At 56.2% G+C, this 16776-nt stretch overlaps 1 protein-coding gene across 6 annotated transcripts in view; it reads right to left on the minus strand.

The window, feature by feature from the left end:
- Positions 1-13807: 13807 nt before the first annotated feature.
- The window catches only part of COBL (cordon-bleu WH2 repeat protein), a 126203-nt gene continuing 123234 nt past the window's right edge, over positions 13808-16776 (minus strand). For all 6 annotated transcript variants that reach the window (XM_037156016.2, XM_037156014.2, XM_053661477.1 and 3 more), the window contains one exon: positions 13808-15100. In XM_037156016.2, the coding sequence (XP_037011911.2) occupies positions 15083-15100 (18 nt within the window). In that variant the 3' untranslated portion in view covers positions 13808-15082. The remainder of the gene's footprint in view (positions 15101-16776) is intronic.

Raw genomic sequence — 16776 nt, forward strand, 5'->3', positions numbered from 1 at the left:
TCTCTCTAAAAAGAAATAATAAAATCTTTTTAAAAGAAGCATCTGTTATTTCCCCTTCAGAGATGGAGGCCAAGGGAAGCCTTTGTGTGGCCTCTTGGTCCGGTGTGTGGCATTCCCAGGTAAGAGCTGGCCACACCCCAAACCCCTGACCTGAACTGGGACCTGAACAGTGACGTCTGCAGGTCCGTTGATATGTGTGGCCTGTGACAGCATCCTCGTCAAAGCCACTCCGCAGGTCTCCTATGGGTAAAGTCCATCCAGTACTTCACATGTCCACATGGCGCAGCCCCAAAAGCAGAGCTGTGGCTTCCGTTTGCTTCTGTCCCTGTTGCCAACAGAGACAGCCTGGTTGGGACAGAACTCACGGCTTAAACGTTGGAGAGCAAAGTTAGAGTCCGTGAACATGAGTACATTCACGATAAAGATGGAAAGCTGGAAAACATGGCAAAGGGTGTTTCCCAGCTTCAACGAGGAATGAACAGTTCCGTGGCTCACTTGACACAACGGTAAACCCTCTGGCAGGTATTTCAGTGAAACGCGTGTCTCTGGTTTGGCTCTGACGCAGGTGATGTGCACCGTAAGAGACACTCTTACCTACGCGCCTGGTCCGCCATCAGAACGTCCAATGTCCCCCCCGGCATTTACGAGTCGGAATTCTCCGATCCTGGTTCTGCGGTCTCATCTGCAGGCCAAGGCTTTGGTGTTTGATGTGGGAACATCTGCAAGGTTTTTTTTTACCCTTTCCTCATTGCCAGTGAGGGAGGTACTTCCCCATTTCCACTTCCTAGAGGTGACAGCATATTGTCCCGGCAGCTCCACCGGCAACCTGTGTTCCCTTCTTCCAGTGGCTCACGGAGCCTCAGCGTCCTCATGGGCAAGTGGAGGAGATAGTGGGCTGAGCGCTGAGCTACTGTGGGACTGACCGGGGTGACAAGTGGGCGGTGGCGGCAGGGCTCGGCCAGCCTGTGGTGATAACCGGTTATTCTCCACAAGTGGCAGCGCCTCACCTCGCTTTTCTTGGAGACGATTCCTTGGAAAAGCAGATGATGTCCTCAGTGCCCCATACAATGATTGCAGCTGCCCTCCTTCGCTAGAAAAAATGAAGTGTAATCCAAGAATGGTGTCCTTTGCCCCCACTTTATGGATCTCATCTAACTTCTCTCTCAAGCTTCCTGCCCAGGCCCTGTTCTTTCTCTAATCCCTTCTCTCATGTTGGTGCTGAAACTCTTGTGCTGGTGAAGTCACATGGGGGGAATAGGTCCTCGTGCACGGGCGTTTCTTGGGCAGAGAATTTGATGTTGGTATTTATTTTTCCTGCCTCAGATAAGGTAAGAGTCTTCCAGCTGCATATAACAGAAATCCTTAAATCAACTCATTTCACAGAGAAATTATCCAACAGGAGATACGAGGGTAGGAGGGTCTCATTCAGGGACCCAAGCATGTGCTCCAAGCTCCCCATCCGCCTCCTCCTCCCCCAGGAAGCAGCCTCGCACTTGTCCAGCAGCTCTGCTTCGGCCCTCTGGGGACCCTTCCTTTCCACGTGTCCGCCCTCGGACCCCAGAGTCTGTCCTCTTGTTGTGACTCCCCCGGATCGTAGAGTTCTTCTTCCCATTGCTTCTGTGGTCATCTGTCCGAGGTCCGGGTTCACGTCTCACTCACACGTAATATCATGAGAGCCTCACATGGCGCCCAGTACAGGCTGGGGCCCCAGAAACCCTTTTCGGAGAAGGGAGGGAGGCTGCGGAGGGCAGCTGCTGTGAGGTCCCTTGGGTGTGGCTTTGAGGGTGTGGTCGCTCGATGACATCTAACTTGCCACTCGCGAAATGGTGCCGGCACAGCCCAATGGCACCAGTTAACACGCATCCACTTCGGGGTAGAGGCAAGGACGAGTTACAGAATGTCAGGGCGCAGTCTGACGTTGCAGGGTTTTTACTGTTATGAATAATGAAGGAAGCCGATGGTGGTTCAGTGTATTCGGGTGGATATCATTAAATCCCGAAGGCTGTGGTTTTTAAAAGCTGCATCTGCCTCTTGTCTGCTGGGACTTCAAGGGGACCAGATACGTGAAGGATGCGCTTCATTTTCCTTGCTCTTCCCTACTTCTGCCCTCCCTCCCAGCTTCCCCAGGGCCGCCGACTTTGCAAGCCATGCCTCGACTCTTGACCACTGACATCAAACAGAGGGCTAGGCACAGGTGTGGCTCTGGTTCCCAGAGAGATTGGCCCAGAGGGGAGGGACAGACAAGAGAACTGATCCAATAAAAGGTGGTCTGTGACAGACTCAGTGCAGGATGCTGCAGGGCAGAAGGTACCTAACCCTGCAGGGAGGATCGGCAAGGCCTCCCGGGTGCACCTGAACCACCGAGGGTCCGCTCTGCCCCTGGCAGGCAGTGCATGCTCAGCTGAGAGGCACTCCACCACCCCCCCCACCCCCGCCCCATGCCATCATTTGTAGGACGACGGGCACTAGACCTCCGGGGGCTCCTGTGACCGAAATCAGAGCGAGTCAGTGGGAAGCTGAGAACCACCGGCCTGCTCTCTGTCTCCACATCCACATCCATGGGGGCGGGGGAGAGCCAGCCATCCCACGGAGAAAGACAATGAACTGTGGGGCCCGCGCTACGTGTTTGAGAGGAAACCTCGACCCTCGTCTCAGTGGGTGAGGTTTTGAACAAGAAAGGACCCTCATGGCCTCACCGCGTAGAAAAACGAGCCCCTTTGGGACACCGGCCGGCACCACTGGGACACCAGCGTCCGTAGCATCAGACCAGGGCCCGGCTTTGGAGGCCCTGCCCAGAGGCGTTGGTGGGTCCCGTGTGGCAACGGGTGCAGGCTGGACCCCATCACACGGAACGCTCTTCTGTTTGAGTTCTAAGGTGTCAGGACTCGTGCATTTGAACATCGTCCCCCCAGCTGCCCAGCCCCGAGTCCTGTGGACTCCACCACCACAGAAAGAGTACGACCTGTGTGGGGACACATCCGCCAGCCACTGGCAACTGGGAGCATCCTGAGTGTGTCTCCTCATGGGGTGTGGTCCAGGCCAAGGGGAGGCCTTGCTTAGCAGCCCTGGAGCCAGGCGGGCTGGCCCAGGAGCCTGCTGGGGCTCTGTCCTGAAGGCCAGCATCCACGGGCGCCACTGCTGTGGACGTCTCTCTGGTGGGTCCCAGGTGGAGCAGAGCCTGATGAAAGCAGGTGGAGAGTCCTTGGGGCCTTAAGCCCCTTTAGCCAAGATATCTCCAAAAGTTGCATGGAAGTCATGCCGTTACAGGGGAAAGAAGCCCAATCATCCCTGATGAATTTACCATCGCTAAAGAGAACCTTTTGAAGGGTCAGCCCTCCACTGGCTTTGATCTGTAGGTTTGGTTGCAGGAAGCAGGCGGCCGGGTGACTGAGCGCACTTGACATTCACAGTCTGCTCTTTGTCCGGAGCTCCTGCACCAACAGTGGAGGGAGCAGCTTGCCAGACACGCTGAGACCCTCCATCCTTCCTGCCAGGGCCGTCCATTTGGGCTGTCACACAGGCAGGTACCAGGAGGCCAAGGGTGGACCGGGCATGCCGGTGAGGGGCAGGGGTAAGGGAGGCCTCTTGGGGCACCCCCAGGGATGAAGGGCCCATTCTCGGGGTGAGGGAGGTGGAAGTGTGTGGAGCCCCCTCACTCCGTGGGCTCCAGCCAGCTGCAGGCTGAGGAATCTTGAAGGGGCACATCTGTGGCCCCCACGCTGCCCTGGCCAGCTCACGTGGGGTCTTTGGCCTCCGTTCCCTGTGGCTTCATGGACGGCCCACCTCCACAGGAGTGACTGCCTCAGGGACTCTGCTCCCTGTCTTGACAGAGAGGAGCCCTCAGGGCACAGGCAGCCTTTGAAATCGCAAAATGCTGGGCTGCCGTTCCACGTGCCTGGCTGCTGCAAAGGTGGCCCGCGCGGCGCAGGGGGAGAAGGCACCGCTGAGCCTTTGGCTCTGTCATCCCAGGGCCTCACACGTATCTGAGGCTTCGGCTCATAGTCAAGGCCTCCTCACCTCGTCCTGCAAGACCCAGGAGGTCCGGCCACAGGAAGTGTGCTGGGCCCGATGCGAGGGGACCCCTCAGCCTCCTGGGCCCTCCCCCCCTTCACTTGTGGAGCCAGCGGTGGGGGTGCCGGTGCCATCTCCTCCTTCAAGGCAGAAATCAGAGGCCAGGCCTGTGCTCCACTGCCACACAGTCGGTGCCCCAGTGGGCAGGGCATGGTCCAGCCACCGCCCTGGATGCAGCTTCTCCTTGGGCAGCTGGGCTTGAGGACTCGAGGACTGGATGAGACAACACGAGCGTGCAGACCCCCTCCCAGCGCCGGGGTGGGGAGTGCTGGCAGCGGAGGTGCTGGCCTCTGTTGCCTCCTGGACGTTCGGTCATTCAGCAAACTCTGAGAGCTCACTCTGTGTCAGGTGCTGGGGATACAGAGATGGACAGACAGATTGCCACCTCTCACGGAGGAAGGGGGTCTGCAGACATGCAGCCGGTGACACATTTAGACACGTGCATTGCAGGTGAGAGGAGAGGGGCCGGGCTGGGTGGTGGGAACGGGTCCCCACTGCGCCAGCATCTTTCCCACGGGTGGATGCAACCTGAGACCCGTGGATGTTGCAGCCCCTTCCCGGGGCTCAGGGACACCTTTACTCCCCACCTGAACTCCTTTGGGCAGCCTCTGAGTATCCCCTACATTTATGTCCACTCACCTGACCACCCCCATCGGAGAATTCCGTGCACGGCTAGGATGTAACTAAAGATTCGGGGCCATGTAAGAAGGCCAGACAGCCAGCATTCAGGGCAGTGTCTGCTGAGTCCTGTGTGAAGGAAGTCACTAAGGACAAAATCGGGGGGGGAGCAGAATGCTACAGTCCTAGACTCCCAGCTGAAGAGTGGCTATGTGACCAGGGGCCAGCCGTGCGGGGTCTCCAGATGGGACCATGCAGGGAGGGACACCGAGACCTGGCAGAAGGCAGGAAACTGTGTTTGGAAGAGTCTGGAGCCGGAGCCTCGGGACCCGTCAGGTGTTGCAGTGTCAGCTCAGAGGAGCCAGAGCTGTGATGTTCTTAAATTTTGGCTGCACAGATCACTGACTGATACAAAATATCAGAAACTAATCTTAAGGAAAATAAGATGTAATACAGCAAACATTTTAGTCGCTGAAATCTTAGACAATTCCAGCCAGACCGTGGGGAGAAGAAAGCCGCGCTAAGCTTCTTATTCTGCTTGAAGGGCAGAGTCAACAAGTAAATTCTCTGGGTTGACTACAACGTAGAGTTTCAAGTAGGTTTTTAAACAACGTTAGGAGTGGGCACAAAACGAGCGGCAAGACCCACAGGTTTGGATGGGAAGTACCCCAGTGACATGCTCTTCACAAAACAAATGCCCAAATCCAATCCCACAATCGGGGAGAAGCGGAAGAGCAAAGGTGCATGAAAAGGCTGCACAGGAATTAAAGCCAGCATCACTGTTCGCCGGTGGTGCTGACACCTGACCCGGTCCTGCTGGGGCCTCTTCACCTGCAGGCAGCCCGCCCCCTGAGAAGATGCCAGCTGAACAAAGCCTGTCCCCTTCCCCACTTCCTACTGTTTGCATTTTGATAATCCCAAAAGCCCATGCAGATTTCAGCTCTCTAAAAAGTGCCCTGTTATGCAACAAGAAGTCGCGTGTGTGCACAGAGGGCTGGCTGCAGGCGCTGGCGTGGCTTGTGCTGGCGGAGATGCCACGGCACCTGCCGGGCACTGGGACTGGGGCTGGCACCTGCACCTGGCGGTGGAACCCGTGCAGCTCTGTTCCAAGTGTTCCGGGCATTCTTTGTGATGGGCACTGTCACATTTTAATCACCGCCAAGCTTGTTTGGCAGCAAGTCCTTTCCTGGCAGCGTGTGGGAAAGAACAGGGTTGCAAATGGGAAGGCAGGTGGGTGGTTTACTTCTTGTAACAGCAGCTCTCTGGTGCCGGGGAAAGGGGTGCAGAGGGTTCCCAAGGAGCCCGCCGTGCTGAGAGCCGCAGGGGCGTCGCTGCAGGCCTGGGAGAGCCCAGGCTCTGGAAAGCACAGCACGTTCTCCCAGCAAGAGCGGGAAGGTGCAGGGAGAGTGTGAGGTCCGATCCTCGGCAGGACGGAATGTGGAGAAGGCCTGCCTTCGCACACCCCTTTGTTGGCTGGCCAGCTGGCAACAGGCAGAGCAGCTCAGCTTGGCTACCATCTCCGCACATGGCCTGAGGCTGTCTGGATGACCGGAGTGTGACAGCCTTGTCACAGGCCATATCCAGATAACATGAACCAAAGCTCTCCAGCGCAGACAGACACTTAGGCGAGTCTTTGGAGAACTTGGTCCAAGGTGTCCCAGTGAACTCCGCATCATGGAAGGTGGGTGACAGGGAGTCAGGGAGAAATGGTAACCATGAGTGCGGGTGGGCAGATGAACAGAGGGCAGTATAGCCTGGCCTAGGGGAGGTCAGCCACGGGCCCCTGTCACCACTCAGAAGCTCTGTCATGGGGGGAGTGCTCCCTGTTTCTCTGTCCTGCTCTCCATGCTCCCGAGTGGCGTGTGGACAGGGGGTGGTCCCTGGACACGATGCCCTGGGGATGCAAAGGCCACCACACATACATACTGCAGAGTACAGCCTCTCCAAGGGCCTGGGTCAGATGGGGTGTAGGGCAGACGATTCTGTAAAAGTCACACAGAACCCCTAGGTCCCACTCCAGCCCTAATCCCTATCCCATGGGTGGGAGGTGGCAGTCACACGAGGGCTGCCAGGGTTCCTGAGTCACCATATGCCACAAAATTAGCATCAATGGCCCGAAAATGGGAGAAGTAACTCCTGTGGCTCAGGAGACCAGGTTTGGTGGCCTCCAGGCTTGTCCTGGGGCTCGCAGGTGGCAGAGGTGTGTGTATCCACAGGTGGGCTTGCCCGGCCCTCTTGCCCACCAGGGGACTGCACCCGGCTGTGAGACCCAGCCTGCTGAGCACCTCACTTCCTCAGCTTTTCCTGTTCCTGAAATACGGAGCAGCTCCCAATGGTGATGGATATTCTTCCCTCACATTTTGGGAGGGGACATTGTATATTGGGGTTAAAGGAGAATAGTTGAGTCATCTCTTTGTAGAGCCATTCCCCGTGAGTTTTATTTTGATGTTAGGTAGAATTTCTGCCTTTTCATGGGAAGAAATAGGTGAATGAGAGAACATTTAAATCTCAAAAATCTGAAGTGCCCTTTGGAGACCTGAGGGTCACTGTGGGCCCCTGTGGTGAGCGACACAGGCAGCCTGTGGGGGGCCCCTAGTGATGGATGAGGTGGAGCACACCTAGCCCTGGGGACAGCCCCTCTGTGGCTTCACCCAGCTACCCAACTGGCAGAGCCACCTGGGCCGGCACCCCACCCGAGTCTCGCTCCGAACTCGTCAGCTGTGATTTGTAACAAGCTTGCCTGCTCTCAGGGCTGTGGGGGGTGGCCCCAGGCTCTGGCTGCTGCCCACGTTCGCTCTGGAGTGCTGGTCATTGTGTGAGAGCTCACGTCAGCCCTGCTGGGGTCTCCTATGGCACTGACCCCCAGCTTTGAGCAGATGGCTGGGCTGGACCCTGCTCGGGGGTCTGTCCAGTGATGATGAGGGCATAGGTCTGGTCCAGGGTGGAGAAATTTGTACAGGGTGTGTCCAGGTCACCAGCTCTGGGGAAGCAGAGGCTTGGGAGTCTGGCCCCTGCTGCCTGCCTGTGTGACCTCCTGAGAAGGCCCATGACTCAGGGTACATGGGGCTTTGTCTGGCCAACCTGCTGGACCTGGGCCAGGGTGAGCAAGATCTGGCCTCCCTGGCCTATAGCGTTTGCTTTAAATAGGAGGGCAGGAGGCTTCCCTGCTGGTCTGTGGTGTCCAGCAGGGCCGGTCGGGGTGGGGCAGGGTGGGACGTGGCGGCTGAGCTGAGCCTGGGTGGGCGCGTTACCTGGTGGGGGAGATAAAGCAGGAGGAACGAGGCTCTGGGGGACGGCGCACTGCACCCCACTCCACAGGGAGCCGGGACCTTCCCCGGAGAGGAAGGCCACAGAGGGTCAGAAGCTAGAGAGAGAACAATCGCCAGTCACTACGCACAGTTAACCTAGAACATGCAGAGCAGGACAACCACCGGCGATTCAGCTTCCACAACCGTGTACTGGGTGACTGGTCGATGTTTCACATGTGAAGATCGATGGAGAGCAGGGGGACCACGAGGCTGGATACTTCACAGGGCGTGGTCACCATGCCCCGTACAGGCCTCAGGGTGGGGGCTACATGCTTGAGAGGTGGTTAGACTGTTCTGCGACAAGTGACATGATAATGAGTTTTCCCAGCTCCATGTGCTGAGAATAAAGAGACAGAGGCCCTGAATTCACCCCGGATCCAGGTAAGAACTGCTCCCTCCCTGCTCGCCTGACTGTGGGAAGCTCTTTCACCTGAGGGACCCGCACACTTCCGGTCACGCTGAACACCCTGGGAAGCCTCAACCGGTGACTGGGTACCTCCCGACGTCCTTCTCCCTGGCTTCAGAGATTGTTCTCCCTGGCCTTATTCAGCATCCCTGTGGTCTGTGTACACGTGGACTTCACTGGTTTTCCTGCTGGGGACCCACTGGGCTTCAGAAGGAAGCGGATTCGTATCTAGAGCGCGTACGATAGTTAGCCCCCAAATTCACGTCCACCTGGGGCTTCAGACCATGACCTTCCTTGAAAAACAGGGTCTTGGCAGATGTGACCAGTTCAGATGAGGTACCACAGCTTTGAAGAAGGAACCTGCCTGTGAGGAACGTGGGTTTTGAGCCAAGATGTCCTTGTGAAGGACTGGGGCCTGGTTTCTCCTGGAGTCAAATGGGAGAGGAAACTGTTCACTGAGAAATGTGTCAGCCGGAAGATCGTCAGGGAGCGCCAGGGGTTACCAGCAGGTGGGAGGGGGAAGGGGCAAGCAGGACCCTCCCTGGAGCCTTCAGAGCCATGAGGCCCTGCTGGCTCCAACACTCGGAGAAGGGACACTTCTGAGTTTGGAGCCACCAAGTCTGTGACCATTTGCTTGGCTTTCCTGGTGAACAAACACCAAGAATGTCCCTGGGATTCAGGAAAAGCCTTGGCTGCTGTCTCCTTAGCTATTAACTCAGCCTCGCTGTCTCCCTCCTTCGCCGCAGCGCCTCTGATCAGACGTGTGCTGGCTTTCTGAGTCCACGGCATCCCTTACTCTTGCCTCGCTTGTCCTCCTTTGTCCCCTCGTGCTGCCCCAGTACTTTCTCCATGAAGGTCAAACATTCTGTCTTCAGCTGGGTCTAATTTGCCATGAGAGCCATCCATGGAGGCTCCAGTTTTGTATTTTTATTTCTAGGGTTCTGTTTTTTTCCCCACGCTTGCCCTGACCTTGACACTTCCCTCTCCTGCACACATGGGAAAGGGTCAAGGTCGTCCCATGGCTCTCAGCAGTGTGAGCAGGAGGCTTGACCCCCTCCATCTCATTGCTTCAGCACCACAAGTCTCTGCCAATGAGGGTCTGCTGACCCTTGCGTGGACTGGTGTTTGCTCATGGGGGCTGCTTTCCAGGCCTGTCGGTGGGCTCATCCGTGTATTTTCAAGACCACCTGCAGAAAGTGTGGGAGAGAATTTGATTATTGACTTCTGGCCAAGATGGAGGTATAGGCAAAAACACTGTGCCCCCTTGTACAACCAAAATTAAGGACAACAAAGATTTAGAAACAAAAACACAACCAGAACAGACAGAAAATTGAACTGTACCAAAATCTGACAACCATTCAACCAGACTGGTAAGAGGGGCGGAGTCGGTGACTGGTGGAGAGGGGTCATGGCAGGAAAAGACTGTGGCTGGCAGACCCGGGAGCACAGTCATACATTCATGCACAGATAAACTAGGCAAAAATGGGCAGTGAGACAGACCACGCCACTCAGGGCCCCAGTGATGGGAAATAAAGCCTAAAAGCACCAATTGAAAAGGCACTGGGAGAGACTCCCAGCCTCACAGGAGAGTTCGTTGGGGAGACCCACAGGGTCCTGGAGGGTGCACAGGCCCACACACCCGGGGCTGGCACCAGGGGAGCCAGGTTTCTTGCAGGAGGAAGCAGAGGGAACTGAAATTCTAGAAAGAGCAGAACAAACGCCATTGCCCCTCTCTGACCCTGCCTGCACAAACAGTGTCACAACCCAGTGACTGGGTCGTTCCACCCTGGTGAACACCTACGGCTCCACCCCTCATATGTAACAGATGCAAACAGACCAAAACATTATGGCTCAAGAACAGCTCAAAGCCCCAGAGCCAACAAATCTAAGTGATCAAGAGATAGCCAACTTATCAGATGCACGGTTCAAAACACTGGTGATCAGGGTGCTCACAGAACTGGTTGATTTTAGTCACAAATTAGATGAACAAATGAAGGCAACACTAAGTGAAATGAAGGAAAATGCACAGGGAACCAACAGTGATGGGGAGAAAACTGGGACTCAGATCAATGGAGTGGACCAGAAGGAAGAAAGAAACAACCAAACAGAAAATAATGAAGAAACAGGAATTCAACAAAATGAGGAGAGGCTTAGGAACCTCCAGGACATCTTTAAACATTCCAACATCCGGATTATAGGGGTACCAGAAGGGAAAGAGGAAGAGCAACAAGTGAAAAACTTATTTGAATAAATAATAAAGGAAAACTTCTCCAATCTGGCAAAGGAAATAGACTTCCAAGAAGTCTAGGAAGCTCAGAGAGTCCCAAAGAAGTTGGACCCAAGGAGCAACACACCAAGGCACATCATAATTGCATTACCCAAGATTAAAATGGAGAGAATCCTAGAAGCAGCAAGAGAAAAGGAGACAGTTATCTACAAAGGAGTTCCCATCAGACTGTCAACTGATTTCTCAGAAGAGACCTTCCAGGCAAGAAGGGGCTGGAAAGAGGTATTCTAAGTCATGAAATGCAAGGACCTACATCCAAGATTGCTCTATCCAGCAAAGCTTTCATTTAGAATGGAAGGGCAGATAAAGCACTTCTCAGACAAGGTCAAGTTCAAGGAGTTCATCATCACCAAGCCCTTATTATATGAAATGTTAAAGGGACTTATCTAAGAAAAAGAAGATAAAAAATATGAACAGTGAAAAGACAGCAAACTCACAATTATTAACAACCACACCTAAAATAAAAGCAAGCTAAGCAGACACCTAAAACAGGAGTGGAGTCACAGAAATGGAGATCACATGGAGAATTAGCAACAGGGGAGTGGGAGGAGGAGAGAGAGGGAGAAGGTACAGAGAATAAGTAGCATAGATGGTGGGGAGAAAATAAACAGGGCGAGGGCAAGAGTAGTGTGGGAAATGTAGAAGCTAAAGAACTATGACACATGGACATGAACTAAAGAGGGGGAATGTGGAGGACAGGGTGTGCAGGGTGGAGGGGAATGAAGGGGGAAATGGGACAACTGTAATGGCATAATCAATAAAATATATTAGAAAAAAAGAAAGTGTGGGAGATGCAGGATGGAAGCGGCTCCCTCAGAGAGGGTTGGGTGCTGGGGGCCCCCACAGGCCTCAGACCACCCTGTACCAGTTAGATCGTGAAATGAACTGGGTTCACCCAATGACCCAGGCCTGGGCTCAGATGCCCTAGTGTCTGTCCCCTAAGGCCCACCACCACTCTCAGGGGAGTTCTTAGGGGTTCCACCTTAGTGGGGGGTCCCCGGTGAGCTCCCCACCTGGCGTGAGCTTGGCCTCTGACTTCTGTCCTGTCCCCATGAGACCCAGATCAGCCTCTGGCTGAGAGCAGCCTCAGAGTGCTGGTGGCCCCTGTGGGCTCCACTCTTTTGTCCACTGCGGACGGCCACCCCTGTCCATCTGCTGCTCTTTGCCACTTCTAAGGAGAGTGGCTGACACAATTCACCAGCTTTTCTAAGGTTCTGAGCTAATAACCAGATCCACATGAGACATATTCGCAGGAGAAAGAGACCAAATCTGTGACATGTGTGCACACGGGGGTTCCATGTGAACACGGGACCCAAGGACTGGTGTTGGGCTGTCGAGGATCACACTCCTTCCCGAGCTGAGGGGGGTTGTGTAGTTTGTGACCTAAAAGTGCAGGAAGGGGGTTCGCCTGGAGAGAGAAGAGCGTGTGTTTGGGGGACAGTTTTTTGCTGGGGGTCTTCCACCCGGGGACACAGACAGGGCTTGGCCCACAGGGGCCTTGCCGGCTCCTCCCTGTCTGCCACACCTGGTTCCCGTCCGACCTGAGTCACCTGTGAGGACGGCTCCTTTCTGGAGCAGGTCTAAATATATTTAGGCAGTGACAGGAAAGGGAAAGCTCTTTCCTGAGTTTTCTGTTTCTTAAAAATAACCAACTTAAGCCCTGGCTGGTGTAGCTCAGCGGATTGAACACGGGCCTGAGAACCAAAAGATCGCGGTTCCATTCCCCATCAGGACACATGCCTGGGTTGCAGGCCAGCTTCCAGCAGGGGATGCACCAGAAGCAACCATACCTTGATATTTCTCTCTTTCTCTCCTTCCCTTCCCTTCTAAAGATAAAAAAGAATTATGAAAAAAAAAATAACCAACTTAAGATAGTCAATACCCCAGGGAGGTGCATTTTGGGGTGTCAAGCATCTGCTCCCCCTTCTTGTCCTGACTGCTCCCCCAGGGTTTCCGGTGCAGGTGACAGGCAGCCTGGCACAGGGGGCCACAGGCAGCTGCAGGGCCCAGCACCCAGGCTCGGGCATCTTGGACTCTGAAAACACAGAAGCGAGTACTCATCGTGGTCATGATGAAACACCTGCAACAGGAGGAAGCTCGCAGCAATCGGTCATCGCCAGAAAAGTTGCCCCTCTCGGGCAGGTGCCTGCAGGAACCCTGTGGCCACTCTGGGGAGTCACTGGAGGTGTCAGGGTGTGGGGAGCCCAGCTGGCATCAAGAGTCAGGTCTGAGCCTGCCAAGGACATGGGAACTGGGGACATGGGAGCCAGGAGCAGGCGGACACCATTTGACCAAGAGCTGTGCCCCCTCCCGGGCAGGCGTGGAGTCGCAGGCCTCAGAGCAGAAAGGGCTCAGGCCACAAGTTACTCAAGGCCACCACACCCAGGGCAGCAGAGCCAGAAGCTTTCAGCTCAGAAAGACCCCCCCATTGGGACCCATGGAGCTGAGGAGCCCCCGGAGGTCACCTCCGGTGTCAGGTTCCTGCTGTGTCCCCATCGAGTTCTGTGCGAGCCCTCCTGGGCTTGTCATGGCCCAGGACGCACTCTGATTGGGCTGCTCACCAGGACAGTGCACCCGTGTGCTCTGCTAAGTCCCAGTTCCTACCCACAGGGCCCTGGTGACACCAGGTCGCCTGGAGATGCAGGACGGGTGAGCTCACCCCCAGAACATGGGTTGTTCTTGCTGGAGGCTGATGGGATACCTGGTCCCAGGACAGGGCTGCACTTGTGTCCTTGAGTGAGGCCCCAAGCTCTAGAGTTCCAGGAGCACAGTCTGGTGTCCCTGTCCCCAGACCTGTGAAACCCCTGACCCTAGGCACATGTGTGGGATGCCTTTCTACATGTAGTGCCTCGGGAGCAAGGAGTGGGCACCTCCTGTCCGAGACAACATTAAAACTGCTTTGTGCCACTGCCTCCTGAAACGAGAACACCTCCATCTTGGCTGTGTCATCTGCTGGGGAGCAGTGAGGGAGGGGCCAGATTTGGGGTTCACTCACGTGAGGGTGCACCCAGCTTTGCCCACAGTGCCTGCCACCTGTATTTATGGAGTAAGTGCATTCCCGCTATTTTGGGGAGGGCGCACCCAAACACACCAAAGCCATGACACACACACCGTGGCTACAATTTCCGAGTGCTTTATTTGTGGCACGAAAAGACACGCTGTAGAGACCGTGTGGTGTGGGAGCCATTGGCGGTGCTCCCGCCACCAGGGAGGGTGAGTGACGTTCATCGGGTACCGCAGAGCCCAGTGCCCACGCTGCCAAAACAGACCTGGGAGGTTCCTTGCGTCACACCATACCAGCGGCCTCAACCTCGTCCTCGCTGGGAGGGAGGCTTCATCCCAGGGGCTGCTCTCCATCTCTCCTGGTCTCTTATGGAGTTCGCTCTGGGGGGAGCTGTGAAAAACCACCGTGGCTGCTTCCTCGTAAATACTGGTGACTGAGGGCCGGCCCGACGGGGAGACTGCCGCACGGTATGAGGGGCACACTGGCCCGCTGGGCAGAAGTCTCAGGACTTTTCCTTTTCTTCTCAAATCAAGAAATCTTAGCCAATCTTGGGCCGGTGACACCCAGCATCCCGGGTCCTGGCCCTGTGGGGGATGGGGAGGGTCCTGCAGCTTCATAGCCCCCCCCCACCCGAAACTGCTGTCAGGTGGGGCACCGACTGCCCCCTGCAGTGCCCTGCGGGTCTCAGCTGCGTTGCCTTTCCGGAGCTCTGAACGCCCCCCACCCCCACTGCCTGCACCCTCCCCCATCTGCATGCGCCTTGTGTCACTGCGGGCGATCACCGCTGGCTTTCCGAGCCTCAGCTGGTCCGATCCCCTTGGCTGGTCTGTGGCCCTCCGAGGCTTCCAGCCGAGACCCTTCGGGAATAAGACACAGGGCTGCCTGACGCCTTGGCGCACGGCCCGCCGCCTTCAGCTGAGATCCTTTCATCCCCGTCTTTCCCCCTGGAGTGCGAGCGAGTGAGTGAGGGTGTGCGAGCAACTGGGCGGGCTGACCCTGTGGTGTGCGGTCAAAGTCTCAGTGGCCCCCTCCGGCCTGAGGCCTGGTCATCTGCCCACGGCCCTTCGAGGTTGCTAGTGTCCTGTTGGGCTCCAGTGTCAACTCCCCGTCTCTGTACTCCCAGCAGCCTGCCAACAAGAACCGTTTATTGGCAACTTTAAATACTCAAAGGCAGGATAAAACGTTTCCTTGGCACACAAGCCACAAGCCCCGGGCATCGAGCGCCCCTCCCTCTGAGCCGTGACTGGGACGGGAAACCAACAGCACAGGTTTTGGCCGCAGGCGGGAGTCACGCCACATCCTGGTGCCCAGGCCACGTGGCGTCGTGGAGGCAGGGCGGTGGGCACCTGGCAGGGGCGTTTCTGCCACAGTCCGGTCCTCCTGGTGGTTCACACGAGCAAGGGCACCTGTGGGGAAGAGGCAGCCCTGGTTACTCAGGGTCCATCGGGAAGCCGTGGGCCCAGGATCTGGGTGCTGAGGGGCACACCATATGCAGTCATTGATTTTAGAGAGAGGAAAGGGAGAGGGAGGGAGAGAAAGAGAGACACTGATGTGAGACAGAAACATCAGTCAGGTGCCTTCTGTAGGTACCATGACTGGGGATCAAACCCACAACCCAGGTACGTGCTCTGACCGAGAATCGAACCTGCAGCCTGCTGGTGTGCGGGGTGACGATCCAAAACCTGAGCCACCGGGCCAGGCCAGAACGCCGACTCTCTGCAGTGGTCCCTACCCCTCACAGGGCCAAGGAGAAAACGCAGAAACAAACCCACTCGCCTGCTCCCAGTGCCCGGCCGAGGCATCCAGAGAGAAACATGGGCACCCAGAGGTGCCGTGTGAGACGGGGCTCATTTGGGTGGAGCAGTGATCAGGGGTGAAAGGACCTGGTATCCCACGTCACACTCATGCTGGTCGCCCAGGCCTGGCTCTCGGCCGCAGGGCACCTTGGAAAGTGTTCCAGCATCAGAACCTCAGACGGGCTGCTTCGGTCTTCACCTGCCAGGCCTCTGCATCCAGGACGGTGGAGGCAGGTCGGGCACTCTGACCAATCCAAGGAGCAGTGAGAACGTGGGCTTCTGAGTGCCACTGGGAGTGGTCAGACCCAAGTTGAGGTGCTGGGGAGCAATGCCCTGCCTTGGCCGCTGGCGGTGGCCGTGAGGGCCACCCCCCCCCACCCAGGTGTCCTGCCACCTGCCCGGTGTCCAGACCCATATGTCCCCTCCTGCTCCATCGCTGGGTGCCCAGCCAGCGCTTCTCTGGCCACTGTCCTTGCATTTCTCCTGGCTTCCTTCCCCAGAGCACAAACAACATTCTCCATTCTGGTCGACAACCCCCAACTCGTTTGGGGACACCAACGGCACAGGTTTCCTGCGTGTTGGAAGGCGCAGGGCGTGTGCTCAGAGGGAGGCAGCCTGAGGCGGCCAGTCACAGTGCTTGGCCCCTTACTGGCAAGCCTGTGACCCCTCCAGCCCCGGGGTCCTGGCGACACCTGCAAGTGGAGAGAGTAACATCTCCTTTGAAAACATTGAAAGTCACTCATCACTGTGATGTGGGTGAGCAACAACATTCGGTGCTGTTCCAAGGCGGCCCAGAGCTCCAGCGACAAACCCAGATGGGAAGTCATTCAGAACATATTCAAAACTTGCAGGTATGCAGGCTCAAGCGCCCCAAAATCTGACTTTGGTTGTCAATGTCCCATGGATTTCCCTTTGAGAAACGATGTTGAAGACAGTGGACAAGGTCCCTGGGGACCCGCAGGCAGTCATGTGACCACCCCCACATGGCTCTGAGTCCATGGGAAGCACTTGGGGGGGTCAGCACTCTGTGCGGCCTGGTGCCTTGTTTGGCCGAGCAGTGGTCTCAGGACTGGCCACACAGACCTGTCTCCTTCTGAACGCACACACTCCAGGCTCCAGGGCCCTCATTTCTCCATCTACCCCAATTTCTTCACTTCCGCTCCTTCTACGTAACAGAACTGCTTAAGTTCACCAATAGAAAATTTTTAAAAAACCCTAGAAGCTGTCAGCAATTCCCAACTGCACCCCCACCCCTGCCCACATCATCCACTTAAGGACACTTCCCA

Source organism: Artibeus jamaicensis, unplaced genomic scaffold (assembly GCF_021234435.1).
Source record: "Artibeus jamaicensis isolate MK-2021 breed Jamaican fruit bat unplaced genomic scaffold, CSHL_Jam_final contig_1016, whole genome shotgun sequence".
Classification (NCBI taxonomy): domain Eukaryota; kingdom Metazoa; phylum Chordata; class Mammalia; order Chiroptera; family Phyllostomidae; genus Artibeus; species Artibeus jamaicensis.